Genomic DNA, 18,508 nt, shown 5'->3' with positions numbered 1-18,508 from the left:
AGAAATATCTTTAAAAGGTAGATTGTTAGATATTTTGATAACATCAATTGTGGCTGCATCTTTTGTCCTTTCAAAAGATCCAATTGCTTGACTTTAAAGATGCAGATTAAGGTTTCAGATGTTAGCCATGTGATACATAAGATTGAATGATGAAATCATGAAACAATAACAATTGACCACTCGATCCTCATCAATTTTGATCTATAAAGGTCATGTCTGACATTTCTCAGATGTGTAATGATGCAGGCAAATTCTTTAACATTTATAGAAGAGGTAGTAAAACATTCTTCAGCTTCTTCAACATCCTAATGCGTGCATACAACAAATATATCAGTACAAACAAAAATTTTCTATATCTGGAAGCAGTTATAAAGTGATAGTTTATTGGTGAACAAAATCGACAAAAATGTAAGAATCCACTGGTTACAGTTACTCCTGTGATGCAACTCAGTAAGCTTCAGCTGATGTCAAACTCCTGTTTCATAATTTTGTAGGATTCAGTCTGATGTCGATCACATTTTAGCCTCATCCTCATCCTCATCCTCATCCTCATCCTCATTCCAGTCCTTTTCCTCATCCTCGACCTCATAACCATCCACTTCCTTATCCCCGCATTTGTCCTCATCTTCATCCTCATCATTATTTTTATCATGATGTCTTGTAAGTTCAGCATACTCATCAATTGTTTTAACAGGAAACAAATCTCCCTCTCTACTTCTGTCTCCAATTTTTGGAATCGTTGTCCCAGCTCCAGTCCTATTTTTGTTCATCTGGTAGCAGTAAAAGACAGTACTTAGCATGCAATTATTATGGACTGTCTGAAGGGAAGAAATAAGTCATATGTAAAAAGCATAAAGACTGATAAAGTAGGAACAATTAAGTATAATGACTATGGTATATTAGTTCAAGTTAAGCAAATTATTTCTTTTGACAATAAAATCAGAACTGATGAAAAAGAAGGAAAGCCTTAATGTAGATATAGATCCATGTTCAGGAAAGAGGGTCATGAACAAACTCTCTATCTCTATACGGATGAAATAAATGATGAAAAAGGTTTTCCAACTTTTAGAAACTACTAATAGAAGGAAAACCTTACTGTAGAGAGTTTCTATAGTAGAACATTCAAACAGTATCAGCACAATTCATAATGCTGAAAAATGAAAATATAGGTTAAAATTTGAACCCTCATAGTGTCAAAACATGAAGTTCAATTCAAATTAAGATTGTTTTCTTTCTTTCCACACCATTTGGTTTACACTACATTTCTTTGCTTCTCAGTTGACCACCCTAATTTATATTCCATTTAACATAGAGAAATAAAATCGATCAATTACAACTCAATTCCCGATGCTGGCGACAGCATTATACAAACAAAAATAGTGCTGTTGGAGTTAACCAGATCTTTCTTTCTTTAAGTTCCATTTAGTTTTGGGCCAACATTTGAATATTGACAAATGTGGACTCTCCTGCCATATGAAATGTTCTAATCCAATGATTTGCTATGGTTTGTCCACAGGGAAAAATCCTGAAGACAGGTAACAATAGCTTATGGGATTTGCAAGTGTCAAACCTTAAAGGGATGTAGAAAGTATATGGTACCTGGAAAGGATGAAGTTGAGAGGTTATGAATCTTTTCAATTTACAAGCTGATGCATCCGATAGCATTCTCATGCCTAACGGACATCTCATAGTTCATTCTGGACCAAGTAAGACACACATGTTGTGATCCATTCTTTCTTCAGTAAGCTCATTTTAACACAAAGCACAACAACTGATGTGTTCCTATAGCTGAGTAAGACTTTTATGTACCAAGGAGAAAGAGTAAAACATACAACCTATGAAGGGTATGCATGCTATTAATTACAGAGTGAAGTCCTTACAGCGCGAAGAAGAGTCCTTCGATCTCTTTCCCGAGAATTCTTAATAGCCTGTAATATATACACCAAACTTAATTTATTTCAAATCATGCATTAAAACAAGAATGGAATTTTTTTCTTTGATTTATGAAAAGGACCTCCTCCAGTGTCTTGCGTTCAGACTCCACTTCTAAGACATCCCTACAGTTCAGTGATTCATAATGAGTTCCACAAATGAAAATCTTAGGTAAAGAGACAATGAAACAAATGTTGGGTATTAATAGAAGGATGACCTTCCTATGATCTCATTGGTGCTACCGCAACATTTTGCACATATCCCAAGATCCTTCGAGCACGCTGCACATAAATTAGAATCAAACAACATTGCACTAAAATAATTCAAAAACAGAATAAAAAGGAAAATACAGAAATGTGAACTACTAACCGGAGCAGACATTATGGTAAGCCTGCCGGACGGTCCGTTTCCCACATTTTTGACTATTTCACCGCCACAAAGCAACTTAGCAGATCACATGCAACAAGGAAAAAGAAGAATATTTCACAAAGTGAAGAGAAAAATACCACTTTGCGGGCTCCAAAATAGGCTTATACTTGCCATATCTGCAAAAACAAGAACAACAATGATGTCAAGAAATCTCTTTTAATAAAGAAATAATTCCATCAGATAAAACCACATATAAACCCTAGTCCAAGGGTATAACAGAGGAAACTTCGAAGAAGAAGGAAACAAGACCTTCGCTTCCAATCGATCTGCTCTTTGCAGCGGGGGCAGACCCCGCTTACGGCCGAGTAGGGGCGAAGCCTTCCTCCCAATTCCTGTCACATCAACCGCCATCCGTAGAACTCGTGCTTTTATGCAAAAAAAAAAAAAATGAAAAGAAGACTCTTTGTTACGAGATTATGGAGCTTAGGAGAAGAGAAGGGCGGGGACCGTTTCGTTGATCTTGCAGCCGGCGTTGGGCTTCCATGCGTATTTGTTCTGGTGCTTGGGCGGCCCCTGCCGCTTCGACGACGACGACATGCTCGACTTCTCCTCCGCCGCCGCCAAGCCTAACGAGGAGGACTCGAACTGGTGGCGTTTTGGAGGCCCATCTTCTGAAGACTCTTTAAATAGCTTTATTATTGGGCCTAATCTTGGGCTTTGTTATCAACCGAATTGGGCCCCGATCGGAAGCAAAGCGCTTTTAATTTTTAAAATTTTTAAATATATTTTTCATGTGTATTTTACATTTTGGTTTGCAAGCTTTAGCTTAATTTTTAGATGGTTGTAAGTGGAATAATATTGACAGTTTAATTTATATTATGTGACTCTTCCAACTCTTTTATATGATGCAATCCTTGTCAAATTCATAAAATCTTGAAAATATATGGTTTTATTTTAATGATGAGCAATTAATATTGGTTTTCAATTGATAAGGGTAATAATGGCGATAAGACTTGGGTTGACGTCGGCTGCTCTGGTTGACGTCGGCTGCTCTAGATGACGCCTCGATTGACCCGACACCACTTGGTCAAACAGACCGGAATGTCGACCGAGGCACATTAAATATCCTACTCAGGCTCGGTCCTTCACGCCACGCCAACACCAGTGTCAGACGCTACCAGGAGTACGAGTCTGCCCCCTGCAAGTGGGCACATCAGGAAACAGTAAGCTTCCCTATAAATACCCTCGCATTCTAAACGGGAAAGAAGGAGAGGACACCAACAAACCCTCTACGACTATTCACTGACTTGATCGTCGGAGGGGGCGAGTCGAGCTCTCCCGACCCGACCTGTGTGTAGGTGCGAAGGTGGAGGCCTCCCGCTAGACGCCCAGGCGAGGAGCCCCCTCTCGGAGGAAACGGCGACCCCGTCCTGATCGGACCACCGCAGCCAGCCACCTCAGCAGTCTCGAGGAACGTCCCAGGGAGATCCTCGTCATCCGGACCCGAACCAAGCCGTGTCGGCTCCAAGGCCACGGCTTAAGGTTGTTGACACTAACATTTTGGCGCTAGAAGGAGGGCCCGAATGTCAAGGGATCGCCCGATTGACTCTGACGAGCTCGCGGCTGAGGGGTCACACTAGATCGAAGCTCCGAGGGAACACCCCCCGCGTGAAGAACCTCGAGCTGAGCACCCCGCCGCGACCTCAGAGCACCATTGGCGATTATTCAATGACCCGGGGTGGTCGTCGCCCAAAGGAGCCCTAGCCGACCCGTCGCCCGTGTCATCCGAGACCTTTCAGGACCTCGCTCATCAAGTCCGAGCTCTGACGGGTATGGTGCAAACCATTATCCCGCTCGTTTCTCATTCGGCGCACCCGCTTGCGATCCAACCACTACAGCAACAGGAGCCGCCCGTTCGGGCCCACACGCCACTTCCGGAGCTCCCCACTTCACCTCGAGTCTGATCGGCCCCACTCGGGGATCGAGTGATGACAAACCCGAGCGGTCGCCCGGAACCCGAGGCATTGTCTTCGGATTCAACGGACTCCCTGCGAGCCCAGCTACGCTTTGTTAGTCAGCGGCTCGACGAAGTGGAGAAGGAGGTTAGCAAGTCAAAGGGAGAGCTCGGGGAGGACACACACCAAGAGTCTCCGTTCGCACCCGAGATACAAGATCATACAGTCCCCCCGAACTTCCGGCTCTCCTCTCTAGATGCATATGACGGTGCCACCGACCCAACGGACCACGTAACCGCTTTCCGTGCCTAAATGGCGCTATATGGAACCTTTGACGCTTTGATGTGCAGGGCATTTCCCATGACTCTGAGGGGGCCAGCCCGCACATGGTACAGCGGTCTGAAGACCGGGACGATCACCTCCTTTGATCAGCTTGTTTTGAGCTTAACTTCTTGGCCTACGCTCGGCCAAAGCTGTCCATTGCATTGCTCCTCGGACTCAACCAAAGGGAGGACGAGCCCCTCTCCCATTTTGTGAATCGCTTTACAACACAAATCCAGAGGTTGTCGTACGCTCATCCTTCTCTGTTATTGCAGGCGTTTATGATAGGCCTGCGACCTTCCAGATTCCTCTAGTCCCTCGTGGAGCGACCCCCCACCACGGTACCAGATATGCTCCAGCGAGCTAACCAGTACATCGCGGCGGAGGCCTGGGTGGCCGTGAGGAGAAGGGACGACTTTTGGCTGCGGGCTCTATAGAAGAGGTCAAGCACCCGCGGTGGCTATTCGATGTAGTCCTCGTGAAAAGAAATCTAGGCCCTACCTCAGTCTCTTCCGAGCAAAGCCCGCTTGCACCATGCTCCTCGGCCGCAGACTGCCCAAGTCCATGCTTGCGCGGCTTGCCCGCCTGAGCCATACCCCTCGGTCGTAGCCCTCCTGCGCCGTGCTCCTCGACCGCATGTCGCCCGAGACCATGCCTATGCGGCCTGCCCGCTTGAGCCATACCCCTCGGTCGCGTGTTGCCCGAGACCACACCTGCGCGACCTGCCCCCCTGCGTCGTGCTCCTCGACCGTGTGTTGCCCGAGACCACACCTGCGCGGCCTACCCACCTGCGTCATGCTCCTCGGCCGCATGTTGCCCGAGACCACACCTGCGCGGCCAGCCCGCCCGCCCGCGTCGTGCTCCTCGGCTCTATGCTCCCCAAGACCACAGCCTCAGCTCGGCCTGCTCTACTGAGTGTGCTCCTCGGCCGCACACTACCCGGGGTCACCGCTGCACATCCAACTCTTCTTAGTTGCTAAACTCCACGATTCCCACACCCTTGGCAACGGACCGGCAAGACGCCCGGCTAGGACAGTTTCTCAAAGCCGAAGCCATGCCTCAGACCCCCCTTTACAGCAACCGACGCATAGCTTCCTTCGGGGGGGGAATATGATGAGGGTAATAATGGCGATAAGACTCGGGTTGACGTCAACTATCCCAGATGATGCCTCGGTTGACCCGACACCACCTGGTCAAACGGACCAAAACGCCGATCGAGGCACATTAAATATCCTACTCAGGCTCGGTCCTTCACGCCACGCCAACACCAGTGTTAGACGCTACCAGAGTACGAGTCTGCCCCCTGTAAGCGGGCACATCAGGAAACAGTAAGCTTCCTTATAAATACCCTCGCATTATAAACGGAAAAGGAGAGGACACCAACAAACCCCCTGCGATTATTCACTGACTTGATCGTCGGAGGGGTCGGGTCGAGCTCTCCCGACCCGACCTGTGTGCAGGTGCAAAGGCGGAGGCCTCCCGCTAGACGCTCAGGGACCCGAACCAAGTCACGTCGGCCCTGAGGCCACGGCTTAAGGTTGTCGACACTAACATCAATCAACACCTTTTTTTAGCGAAGGTCCAAATAAGATTATTATCAATATTGTTGATGTTGTCGGTAATATCACTAATTTTATTTATTAGTATTATTATATTTTTCATGTGACTGACACTGACACATGTCCATCATCTCGATGTCATCAAGATAAACTAGATCTATTATGATTATCATCGTATCCTAGATTTAACATGTCACATGATCATAATTAAGTCTTAGAGCAATATAAAATCGTTCCTCATAATTAGTGTTGATCATAAAAATATATTATAACAGGATTCCTGATTGGAGACCCTTAGGATCGGACAAGTCGGATTCAAACAACATGAAGAAAAAGTACCTCGGTTGATTGTTTACACAGTCGGGCACGAATGATTTCAACTCAGTGGGCTGCCATTTGAAGCTTAACCAGTCCTTGTGATCGTATATAAAATTGAGTAGAACCTGTTTGTGTCGGTTGTTGTAATGTCACCACTTAGATTTTATTGATTCGTATTGTCAAGCTGACATATATTCAACTTAGAATCTGACAAACCAGCAACATCTTTATTTGTACACAAACATTTTGATCGAAGTAAATATATATACGTACATATATCTTCTTAAATAATTAGCTCCAATACTAAGGGGGGAAAAGATTAGTATACTTGTAACACCCATGATTAGTCCACATCGAAAATGAGCAATATTAATATTGACTTATAAGGGTCTGATGAGTGTATTACTATCAACTTCAGCTTAAATATTTTGGTGGTTTAGACCAAACGAAGTTGATAGGCTAGTTAGCCCATCAAGCTCGGGTCATAATATTTGGTATGAGAGCCAACCCTAACATTTGAGCATGGTGAGGGGGCTCGATCAGGAAAGGGCTACCCGTAAACGAAATTGATAGGCTAGTTAACCCATCAGGCTCGGGTCATAATAATACTTGGGGCCATTGTTGCAGTTTGATAGCTTTGGTCTTCCATGGTGTCATTGATACAGCCTTTGAAGATTCAGGTCTTCAGATAGACTTTTCTTTGGAGAACAAAAAGAAGAGAAGACCTTTAGGCAAATCCAAATTCACTTTATCTTGTTACTTCATTTCATTCAAGCTAATGTTTTATGAGTCTGAGATCTTCAGTTTTATAGGTATCTATATATATATATATATATGTTGACTTGAAGAAGATCTACTGGATACTGAAGAGTAATAAGAAACGATATCAAGTAGATTTGATGCAAACAATAAAAAAAGAGTATTATGGTACTGTCAATGGATAATGCTATCCACACTGTCACCCATAGAAGATCACGATCAACTTTGGTGAAAGCTATGCAATGAACTTGGACTTGAGCGCCACATTCAACGCCGGTCGATGCTTAAAAGACAGTAGCTTGCTACGTCAAACAATGGATAGAAGCCCATTGGAAAATACAACGGGAAGCTAATGTTCCACCTTCTCTCTCGCATGGTTTCAGTCGGAAACTTGATGATGATGATGATAGGTTGGAACATTTTTAGTGTGGCACTTTGATGAGAATCACAGGCAAGTCTGAAAGAAAACTAGTGGAATTTCTTTGAGCCTACTCTACCTGAAATGTGATTCTGCAATGGAAAGTTCATGTCAGCCAAGATTCAGTGGCACGATTTGTGGACACTCCAACTGCCATGTTTATTATTGGAGTTGTTTATCCGACACTCTTGGTGGTCAAGAAAAGGTTAGTTAATGGTGAGCATGCTGGATTGGAGCATTCTGCTAGGTATGCATGACTGAGGCCTAACTAAACCTGAGACCTGAGTCAACAAGATCTTCGTATCTTTTCCTTTCCTGATCTTATGCTCGCTTAGCTCCATGGCTTTCGAACATGATGAATGGTCAGAAACAGTGGAGATTCTCGGGTCTTGTGCTGCTCTTTCGTTTCTACCCACACAAGCAAGAACCTGACGGGAGTGGAGGAGCACATACGTTGGAGATAAGGGTGATGATCCAAGGATGACAAGTTGATTTTGTTTATTTAGGCTGCAGAAGAATAATTAGGGTGCTCGCAGATATCGTTGAAGAAAGGAAGCGAGCTTTTCAGGTGCTGCAAATATTCTGTGGGGATATGACACTAGAAAAAGTGGTATCTTGAGATCATATTATTGGGTGCGGCTGTACATCGAAGGTCAAACTAAGGAAACCCTATGTTGTCTCTTTGCATGCTTAGGGAAACAACATGTGCAAGTGTTTAGAGAGATGGACAAGAACTGCACCATGGGCAGATAATATTGCTGAGACTTCAGTCGTGCTTATCGAAGTTTAATCCTACATGAGAGGTAGCATGTCTTTTCTGAATCCTATAATTGTGAGAACTCTTTCGGAAAACTTGCCCGATCTTGTAGGAAAGATTTGCTTCTTCTATAGATTGTGCAAGTGGAAAAGGCAGCACAGGAAAAATGGCCAGCATTAAATGAGGTGGAATGTTTATCATGAATGAGTCATGGATGAGCAGTCACATCCTTTTTGGATTGATGAAGAACACAACTGTTCTGCAATCAGTTGCCTCTACATATATCCAAACAACCAGTGATCTGATAACTCGAGGAGTTCCAACATGGAAATGCAAACCAATAATCTGACAACTCGAGGAGTTCAACATGGAATTGCATTTTTCCAGGATATACAAATATGCGGATGAAGGTTAACTTCCTTTTTCAGATAGATAAGATTAGAACTTACCCTGATGTTTTTGGATGCCTTTCAACAAAGAAAAGCAAAGGAAAATATGCATTCCAAGAGTAAAGATCCAAGAGAAACCTGAGATAGAGACTCCATTCCCCACATATGAAGCTATATATTTATGTACATTACACCAAATATAAATATATATATAACACAAACTTTCTGAGACTAACTCAAAGGACACGACAAACAGTTCCAGCTTCTACAAACTACACTGCAGATGATAACCACAGACACCAAGCTCCACCAGATCCAAACTCGTTCAGTATCTTGGGAAGGCCTTGCACACCAGAGGATTCTGCATCTCAAGAGACATCTTTAAGCACTCGGACAAGTCCACTCCAGTCTCCACAGGAACCCATTTGAACTGCTGCAGTAGCTGCGCCAGCCACAGGTGAACGGTAGCCAAGGCTAGGGCTTTGCCAGGGCACACCCTTCTTCCAGACCCGAAAGGTGCAAGCCGGAGGTCGGAACCCAGAACGCTCACGTCCTCCTCCATGAACCTCTCCGGCTCGAAGCTTTCGGGGTTCGGCCAGATGCGCTCGTCGTGGGTTATCGCCCACATGTTCACCATCGCTGTAGTCCCTGCAGGGATGAAGCTATCGCCGACATGAACGTCATGGATGGCGAGGCGCGCCCAGGAGAGAAGGGGGCCGGGTGGGTGCAACCGGAGGGTTTCCTTGACTATGGATTGCAGGTAGGGCAGGTTGGGGATGTCGCCGTCTGCGACGGCGCGCGAGTTCCCGACGACGGCGTCGAGCTCCGACTGGGCTCTCCTCTGTATCTCCTGGTGCACCACCAGTCTTGCCATGATCCATTCCAGGAGGATAGCAACAGTGTCGGTTCCTCTAAAGATCATTTCCTGACAGAACGCCGTCCATGGTTGGGAGTTTAGCTCTAATCTAACCGTAATGGAGGCCTCAAGATATAACACATACTATACACATCAAGAAAAGAACAAGTAGAATCCATAAGATGGTCGCTACTACGACGATACGCTAACTCATACGATGGAATATGGTTTGAACATGTCAACTCTCAGATCTTTAGCAGGATTCACTGGTTACAGTGCATAAGATGGAGATGTGAGCTTCTAAGATGCGAGAGGATAAGGACACATTTAAGCCTTCAGATAAGTATCCGAACCAGCTAATCCAACAGAAGTCCCTTGACCTACCAAGACAACTACAACACAACTAAAAAGCACAGGAATATGATATGAAACCCAATCATTAAACTACAAGAATGTAGAACGAAGAAGAATGTCATGAGTGTTAATAGTAATGGAAATCATGGAAGGGGAGCTCACCCACAGAACAGCAACCATGTCCGAATCAGAAAGCCTTTCTTCCTTCTCTAGATCTAACAGCACATCGACAAAGTCACCATCGACCGACTCTCCACCAGATCTCCTCCGCCTGTGCTCGCCTATGATGCCCCCCACGAACACATTAACCCTGGACACCAGTCCCCTGCACCTCTTTCTGATGCCCTGAGGATCCAACCAACTTAACAGAGGGACGTGATCGCTCCAGTTGAACTCACCGAGTAGCTCGTACCCTTCCGTGACCAGCTCTTCCAACTCCATGCCCTGGCCCTTCCCAAAATCGAATCTTTTGCCGAAAACAGTCGCCATCACGTTGCTCAGAGACCCAAAGTGCAGGACTTTCTTCACCTCCACCGCCCCATTCTTCTCCATGCTCGCCATTACGTCCCGGATCATTTGTTGTGCAATGGTCCGGCGGTGTTCTCCCGAAGCGGCGATCCTCTTGGGGCTAAACAAATGGGTGGCGGACATCCTCCGTAGGTTGCGCCAGTACTCGCCTAAGGGCGCGAAGCCCATTGCCCGATGGAAGAGGAGCTCGTAGGCGGATTCCTTGATGGGGCGATCGGCGAAGGCCGAGCTGTTGAGGATCTCCCGGGCGGTGTCGGGGCGGCTGGACACGACGAAGCGGGTGAGGCCGACGGAAAAGGCCATCAAGCCGGTGGCTTTGAGGGTTTCGGCGAGCGTGGCGAGGGACCGGTGCGCGGCAGCGCCGGACAAGGCGAGGACCATGCCCCGAGGGCCGGGGATCGAGCGTCCTGCCCTCGAGAGCGCCCATGCGAGCCCGCCGGGGTAGAACCAGAGAACCGAGAGGGCGGCGAGGAGGAAGGCCACGATCGAAGGCAGCGCCTCCGTCTTCGGGAGGAAGAGAAGGAACAGAGCGGACTCCACAGCCGAGGAGGAGGAATCCATCGTCGAAGTTTGAAGCAGCGGACGCAAGAAAAGCGAGACCTTTACTGGTCTGGCGAGGGTCGGTAGGAAACAAGAGAGGTTTCGGAGGGAGCAACGCCGTCGGAGACCGAGAGAGCGGTCACCTTATATAGAAGTCGGAACGCGAAGCGAGTCCCTCGCTCTCGCTGTAGCTTTACTACATAAAATTACTGATTTGCTCATGGTCCTGTGGAATTAATAGTAGATCAGGAGCTGATAATAGACTTTCGAAGGAGGGCTATATGGTCCTTTCGGTTTGACAGATCGGAGCACAGGGAGGTGGGGTTACCTAAAGGATGCGACGGGAAGAGAAGACATGTGCCGAGATGGGACATTGGGCCATGGATCGGCAGATTCCCGCCGCCTGTCTCAGCTTCGCCGCCGGCCCACCACACGAACTGGAAAACCTGCCTCTTTTTCCGTGAACCCACCATTATCTCCAGTGCAATATTTGCATACACGAATCGGGACCCACAATATTTGCAATTCTCTTCTCTCTCCCAATGCCTCTGCTCATGCAGGTTTCAGTTCCACCCATATTTATCTCCAACCTGCAACTCCGCTTTGCCCTGGTCCGATCTGATGGCTGCTCGTCTCTAACGCCACCACTTGTGCAAGCGGCCTCGAGGGATCTTTCATGATGACTTTCCTGCGAGCGAGTGATCTGAAGGAACTTGATATGACATGGTGTTGCAGGTCGGCCGTCAGCGAGCTGCCATGGCATCCTCTGCTTCTCCTCATCTGGAATGCTGTCAATTTGTCACATCCAGCTCACGGTTTGTCCGATCACAATTGCAAGGCCACTGCAACGTCATTTCCAAGGTGCATTACACTCTCGAGAAACGTAGCGAGACGCAGTTGGAGATAAGCGAGAAAATTCACCAGCCAATCAACAAAGAATGGCAAAACTAGCAGCTTCCAAGACACCCAAATCTCCACTCTGAGTGCATATAAACTGGATTTCGACCAACTTTGATGCAGCAAATGCTGCTGATCCACCAACAACCCTTGAGACCAAATCACGTCCCATGGATACAGCTAAGGCACAATATATATATATATATATATATATATATATATATATATATATATATATATATATATATATATATATATATATATATATATATATATATATATACAGTAATCCTGCTTTCTCTTCTCCAAGTCTGTCAAAAGCTTTGCAGGTGGTTAACCATGGTTGTTCATTTGTTGCAGCCTTTCTCCCCTAAATTCATGAGACAGATGGTAGCATTTCGAACCATCAAGTCAAGAATCTAGGTGAAGGCATAATGATGATATAGTAATGCGAGAGAACAAAATTCAGTAGGACAAGAAACTATCCTTAGAACTTTTGTTCTCCCCTTTGGGATGATTGAGATGCTCATGTTCCTGGCTTCTTGGTGACTAGAACATAATTGGGTTGCTGGAATTCTGTTTGGAAAAGAATTTATATATAATAAATAATTTTCCAATAAGTACAGCATATGACTCCATGGCCCAATGGATAAGGCGCTGGTCTACGGAACCAGAGATTCTGGGTTCGATCCCCAGTGGAGTCGTTCAGTTATATACATTGTTTTTAGGCTGTCTTAAGAACTAGTAATATTAATCATTAATTTATGGTTCAACCAATTAGCATATTGGACTCCATGGCCCAATGGATAAGGTGCTGGTCTACGGAACCAGAGATTCTGGGTTCGATCCCCAGTGGAGTCGTTTTGAATTCTTGTTTTTAGCTCGTCTCGTAAGCACTAATCTTGACGCAAATTGGATATCTTTAAAGGTGGGACCCACTTCCCTGCTTGTGATTGGGAGATCCAGTGGAGCCCACCTAAACAGAACATATCATGCTCCGTGATGGTGTTGGCTGTGCGTGGGTGCAAAATGTCCCCGCGCAGTGGTACCCACTCTCGCTCTCGGTAAAATGCGGTGGGGCCAACGGATCCCTCGATGGTGGGCGAGGGCGGTAACGGCACAAGTGTGTATAGCAAGTGATGCTCTAACGATTCAGGGTATATCCACACTCATCGCCGTTACTCTCATGGAACCACCGTTTTTCTTAACGTACTTCTTAAAACGCCCCGAGATCAGACTGATGGAGCCACATGATTAACTGTTAATCGTCGGGACCCACAAAAAAAGACACGTACGCCGATCTCCGGACAAAGTGTTGGTCGACGCCATCTTTGGTGTGATTGAACGTGTACGGGTATCCTTTTATAAACACCTGGTGTGGAGCCGCCCGCTGTTCCATCGCTGACGCCGTTCCCCATAACAAAAAGTAAAATTCTTCCACTACGCGGAGGCTCCTACTAACTCTTCTACCTTTGCTATCTTTGCGGTGATGACCCCACAGCCACTTATTGTGGCCCCAAAATATTGACGAGTTACCACGAAGGTTGAAGATCGGGTGAGGCGAAGACACCAAGTCCGGGGAATAACTCCTCGAACCAGTGAAGTGTGCCCGACACGTGTCCCGATAAACCGGATACGTCGCGCCTAATTACTTCCTAGGATGTAAAAGACGGATGCGGGGTCGTCACTCTATTCGAGACGTGTCTTGGTTGGTACCACCCGCCTCGGCGGCGGGCTCCATCGCTCCACACCCCGCGTCCGTCCCGGCCGATTGTACTTGGATCGCTCCTGATGACTTCTCTCTGATTCATCCGACTCCATTCTTTCCATATGAGAGGTTTTGGGGCTGGATTATTCTTCCACCCTCTAAAAGTGATTTTTTTCTCACCATTCTTCGTTCCTCTCATGGCTTACCGCACCCTTCTCCGAGTTCTTCCGCAAATTTTTGGAGGTTATCGCCAGCGATAGCAAGATACCGTCGTCTCAATGCGATAAAAATTGTTTCTTGGCAGCGTTTTTGTGTGGTTCGGCAATGGAAAAGGAGCTCTCTTCCTTTTAGGAGACATTTTGAGCTGAATGATCCTTCCGCCTTCCAAATATCCAGTTCTTTTTACCTTCCCTCTTCCCTCCCCTGACATCTGCATGTTTTGCTCATAATTTTGACCATAGATAAAATTTTGCAAGCGTTTCGTGTGGCTTGGCAATGGAAGAGGAGCTCTCTGCGCGTGCACCGGGCTGCCAGAAGGATTTCTTGACGCGATTTGGAGCTGGCGGCGGGGAACAGTGGGAGAAGAGGACGCCTTGGGAGGATGGAGGGTCGGGAGAGACGGAGGTCAGCCTCGGTCTTTCCTTAGGCGGACGTGTTGGGCTGGAACCCAAGGAGAAGAGGCTCGTCCGGCCCTCTTCCTTCTCGACGTTTCCCACGGAGCGCGACTTCTCCGCGAATCATCCGGTCGCGAGAACGTGCTCCCTACAGGCGGAGGCCGAGGTAGAGCACCGAAAGAGCAAGGAGTTGCAGGGCTTGAAGCGATTGGAGGCCAATGGTACTGTAGGCCGGAAAAACAAGATCTTTGACAAGGAATTCGCAAGGTTTCGGAACGGGGTCGTCCTTCACAGGCCACCGGCGTTGGCTGACACCGCCGGCAGAGCGGACGCATCGAAACGCTTCGGGCTGGCATCGCCCGTCTCGATTGGATCTGAGGGAAGCAGCTGCTCCAGCTTGTATGACATCGACAGCCAGCCAAATCAAGGTAAAAAAATTCGACATTAATGCTTGTCTCCTCATTTGCTTTCTGAAATGACTCATTAGTTTTGGATTGGTTTGGACATAAACTGGTCTTGGGAGGAGATCTAAGAGTTAGTAGCTTGGCATTCAATTCCTCACAGAAGTTATCTTTACAGATCGATCACCTTACCATTGTATGTTCTCTAAAATGATGGGATTATTAGGTTCCTGTAGTACATGGCAGACTAATTTTTCCCTGGAGGTTCTAAATCGTCATCATATTGCCAGTTTTTGAAAGTCATCATGGTTCAACACTTTGGACTTTGGATCTTCTCTAGCAAATTGCAAGATATCAGCAATTTTTGTTGTTAATTGTTTGAGTGATGTTCGGGAACTTTATAATTGGCAGCAATTGTTTTTGCTCTAAAGATTTGGAGGCATTACTGGTATGGGCGAACATTTGAAATCTTTATTGATCATAAGAATTTAAAGTATATTTTTACTCAAAAAGAGTTAAACATGAGGCAGCGGAGATGGATAGAACTTTTAAAGGATTATGATTGTACCATTCGTTATCACACGGGTAAAGCTAATGTTGTAGCAGATGCCCCTTAGTAGAAAATCTACAAGTTTTATGGTGACAATTTGACTAATGCACAATTTGATTTCTGCCTTAGCAGATGCCTTATGATTGACTAGTGCACAATTTGATTTCTGCTCATTATCTTCTGCTTAACATGGGCAGTTGTCCCCATGTCGCTCAAGAGGTCCATGTTAACCAGCACTAAGCAGTCAGAATGTCGAAATTTGTAGAAGACAGTAGCTCCTTATGATTTCTTCTCCGATTATTCTATTACCAAAATAGACCTTTGCTAGACTGTAATATATTTCAACATTAAAATGAAATAAGTGGATGAGTTTGACCATGATCAGACAATACTCCAAACTATGCTCAGCATCACATTTCACAAAAATCTGGTGTTCAGATTTAACCTGTTGCAGAGATTGATTTTGTTGTGTAAACTCACTGAAATGGAGAAAATAAGTTGGTTTGGACTTGGTGGTTTGCACCATTACATGGGAAATCCAAGTAGCTAAACTAAAATGAGAAATACCCAAATACATTACTCATTGATATCCATTTTGACCTTTGTATCATTAGTGGAAGAGATTGATCATGGATAAAGCCTGTCATGTAGCCTTGCAATTTTTTATCTCACGATCAAGAAGGATTGTGTTTTAAAAGAGTTCAGGATTGTATTGATGGGATTGGTGTGTTGATCCTAGTGCATGACAATTATGTAAGCCAAAAGTTGATGTGTTGTGCAACCAATGTTTCAAATGTTGGTCCAGTTCTGTAACCGGCCCTCGGGCAGATGAGTATGGTTGGATGTATCTTATGCCGGTACACCCCATGCCTATTAGAATGCCAGAACAGGTTCAGCTGGAGGGGAGGGGAGAATTGAGAGAGAGAGAGGATGAGGAGGTGGCAACACATAGTAGAAAGAGAAAGAGAGAGAAGTCTCTTTATTTATCTTAGTGTTAAAGGTAACCTTTTTGATGTCGCTTAATCCAATTATCATTTTAGCTGTGAGAATATCACTAAAAAATAATTTGAACTGAGATTACTTTAGTTGTTCCTCCTATCTATGTCTTTGTCTCGAACACATTACCTCGATGCTTTCAATCTGTGACTTCACTGTCATTACTGATATGAGTTTATTATCTCAGGATTAAGCAACATCTCGGAGGTCAGGAGCTCCTTGACTGCAACAGCATTGTCTGATCAAAGCATTTGTAAGCCAAAAGCTACAGTATTAGGACGACATGTTACCTGTGTCACCGAGGTTGATGACCGACCAAGGAAGGCTGCACGAGGAGGACCCAAAACCAAGGTACTAGAAAAGGTGGGAAAGAAAATGATCCAAGACATGCCTTGTGTTTCCACCATAGGAGATGGACCGAACGGAAGAAGAATCGAAGGGTTGCTCTACAAGTACGGGAAGGGGGAGGAAGTCAAGATTGTGTGCGTGTGCCATGGCAGCTTCTTCAGCCCTGCTGAGTTTGTCAAGCATGCAGGCAGCGGTGATGTGGCTCACCCACTGAGGCACATTGTTGTCAGTGCATTGCCAGCAAAATTCTTGTGATGGCTTGCCTCATCACATGTTAGAACCATTTGGGTTACTTAAGAATGGTAAATCCCTGTAACTGGGAAGAAGCTATCAGAAAGAACAGCGTTTCTTTGTCTTCCTCTTGCGATTGAGTGAATGATGCATCTCTTGTGGAAATTGTGAGGATTTCTTCTTTTAATTCTGGTTTGCTCAGAATGTTATTAATGAGTGTCATTTTTATGTTATCTTGCACATGAATGTTTCACTGGCACAGCTTTGTGGTTTTTTTTTCCTTCTTCTGAGGAACTTTGTTTGGATTCAGTTGATTCTATATGCAAGTTGTAATCAGAACATAGCATCATACTTATTTGGATTCTTTAAGCAATATGTGAAGCATGTGGTCTGTGATACCATCCATTGGCAGATCCATCATGTTCTTTGTTATTGTCTTCTCAATTTAAGTTATGTAATATTATATTTGAGTTTTCAACCTAATATAGTAAATATAAGGATTTATTCATATTTTTACCTATAAAAACAAATAAAAAATGATTATTTTTTTGGCATTACCTTATTATAATATTTGGTGAAGTGTTATTTTATCTATTATTATTATTTTCTAAAACAATTAATTTGGCCTTTGTATTACAAATTGTAGTAGGTATGCAGAGGCTTCTTCATATGGGTCCAAAGGATGACTTGGGACGGTCTCTGCTCAACCACCACTGGCCTCCAGCTTTACCAAGTCCAAGTCGGCCTGCCATTGACCCTCGCGCTCCCGTGGAATCAACGCGCGCGACTGCAATGGAAGGCAACCATTGCCCGCTGCTCGAGGGAATCCACCACCGCAGGTCTTCTCTGAAACTTTCAACCTTCTCCACTCCGCCGAGTCGTTTTCAGTCGTTGGTGTTCTCGTCGTCGTCGTCGTCGTAGTCGATGCTTTTGTGACGGGGTCGAGCTCTGTTCCATCGTCCGCAAACGCGTTAAGAAATGTGTCCAATTTAGGAGGCACAAAGAGCGCAGGCTCGTCGTCGCCCAACTCCGGCAAGCCTGATGTCTCAACTCCATAGTCTATGTGTTCTATAGATCTGGCAGCCTGAAGGACGCGCGGAAATCGTTCGATGAAATGCTTATTAAAAGGGATTGGGCCGCGTGGAACAGGGCAGATAATTTATTGGGTATCGTTCCGTCAGGCGTGCCTGCCGCCCCCACAAAAAAAAGACCCACCTGTCAGCACGCGACTCGCGAGTTAAATGCCTCGAAAGCCACAAAATTATTTAAATACTCGTTTACTCTCGAATAGAATTCGTCAGAATGGTGGGTTCCACTTGGTATGGACAATGACAGTTCACGTACGTCGCCGCGTGATCCTTAATCGGCTACGAAGGATGCTTCTGCCAGATAAATAAATATCGTTTTGACTTCGTGCCGTTTCGGATCCATTTGACACGCCAATCAACTGCGATCAATACTGATTAAAGAAGACGGGCAAATTCTGTCGTTTTCTCTTCTTTCTCGCTTTTCAAACCCATTAATTGAATCCGACCCAAAATTTAAATTCGTTCAAAATAAATAATAGTTAATAAATTAAATAATATTGTAAAAGTATATAAATATTTGAAATTTTTTGAAAATTATGTAATGTGAGTTATATACTACGAGCTAAAAGTTTAACATTTTTATTTTGTTAATTTTGTTATCAATTTAAGCTGAAATTATA

General features: G+C 45.2%; 3 protein-coding genes and 2 non-coding genes across 5 annotated transcripts; 3 read left to right on the top strand and 2 right to left on the bottom strand.

The window, feature by feature from the left end:
• Window positions 1–328: 328 nt before the first annotated feature.
• LOC135677316 (uncharacterized) lies at window positions 329–2,959 on the bottom strand. Its single transcript, XM_065189510.1, has 8 exons — window positions 2,809–2,959; window positions 2,611–2,693; window positions 2,439–2,477; window positions 2,302–2,354; window positions 2,150–2,213; window positions 2,015–2,057; window positions 1,881–1,928; window positions 329–770 (listed from the first exon to the last, which is right to left on the bottom strand). The coding sequence occupies exons 1-8, from the start codon at window positions 2,896–2,898 to the stop codon at window positions 513–515; spliced, it is 678 nt and encodes a 225-aa protein (XP_065045582.1). The 5' UTR covers window positions 2,899–2,959; the 3' UTR covers window positions 329–512.
• A 5,973-nt stretch (window positions 2,960–8,932) lies between these two features.
• On the bottom strand, window positions 8,933–11,155 carry LOC135677892 (cytochrome P450 78A5-like). The gene is made up of 2 exons (XM_065190304.1): window positions 10,150–11,155; window positions 8,933–9,702 (listed from the first exon to the last, which is right to left on the bottom strand). Exons 1-2 carry the CDS (start codon window positions 11,074–11,076, stop codon window positions 9,103–9,105), a joined length of 1,527 nt encoding a protein of 508 aa, XP_065046376.1. The 5' UTR covers window positions 11,077–11,155; the 3' UTR covers window positions 8,933–9,102.
• A 1,428-nt stretch (window positions 11,156–12,583) lies between these two features.
• Window positions 12,584–12,656, top strand: TRNAR-ACG (transfer RNA arginine (anticodon ACG)). The gene has a single exon. It is a non-coding gene; the product is annotated as a tRNA-Arg (tRNA).
• An 84-nt stretch (window positions 12,657–12,740) lies between these two features.
• TRNAR-ACG (transfer RNA arginine (anticodon ACG)) lies at window positions 12,741–12,813 on the top strand. Its single transcript has one exon. It is a non-coding gene; the product is annotated as a tRNA-Arg (tRNA).
• An 831-nt stretch (window positions 12,814–13,644) lies between these two features.
• On the top strand, window positions 13,645–17,028 carry LOC103990086 (ninja-family protein AFP3). The gene is made up of 2 exons (XM_009409115.3): window positions 13,645–14,702; window positions 16,409–17,028. The coding sequence occupies exons 1-2, from the start codon at window positions 14,156–14,158 to the stop codon at window positions 16,822–16,824; spliced, it is 963 nt and encodes a 320-aa protein (XP_009407390.2). The 5' UTR covers window positions 13,645–14,155; the 3' UTR covers window positions 16,825–17,028.
• The last annotated feature ends 1,480 nt before the right edge of the window (window positions 17,029–18,508 follow it).

Source organism: Musa acuminata, chromosome BXJ1-6, assembly GCF_036884655.1.
Source record: "Musa acuminata AAA Group cultivar baxijiao chromosome BXJ1-6, Cavendish_Baxijiao_AAA, whole genome shotgun sequence".
Lineage (NCBI taxonomy): Eukaryota > Viridiplantae > Streptophyta > Magnoliopsida > Zingiberales > Musaceae > Musa > Musa acuminata.
This window is presented reverse-complemented; position numbering and strand designations above follow the sequence as displayed.

Excerpts from the sequence above, each read along its gene's own strand:
- LOC135677316 (XM_065189510.1), bottom strand. The coding sequence starts at position 2,898 with ATGTCGTCGTCGTCGAAGCGGCAGGGGCCGCCCAAGCACCAGAACAAA. Across the intron at positions 2,694-2,808 it reads GCTGCAAGATCAACGAAACG|GAATTGGGAGGAAGGCTTCG; the intron begins GTCCCCGCCCTT and ends TTGATGTGACAG. Across the intron at positions 771-1,880 it reads GAAGGACTCTTCTTCGCGCT|ATGAACAAAAATAGGACTGG; the intron begins GTAAGGACTTCA and ends TACTGCTACCAG.
- LOC135677892 (XM_065190304.1), bottom strand. The coding sequence starts at position 11,076 with ATGGATTCCTCCTCCTCGGCTGTGGAGTCCGCTCTGTTCCTTCTCTTC. Across the intron at positions 9,703-10,149 it reads ACATGGTTGCTGTTCTGTGG|GAAATGATCTTTAGAGGAAC; the intron begins GTGAGCTCCCCT and ends GCGTTCTGTCAG.
- LOC103990086 (XM_009409115.3), top strand. The coding sequence starts at position 14,156 with ATGGAAGAGGAGCTCTCTGCGCGTGCACCGGGCTGCCAGAAGGATTTC. Across the intron at positions 14,703-16,408 it reads CGACAGCCAGCCAAATCAAG|GATTAAGCAACATCTCGGAG; the intron begins GTAAAAAAATTC and ends TTATTATCTCAG.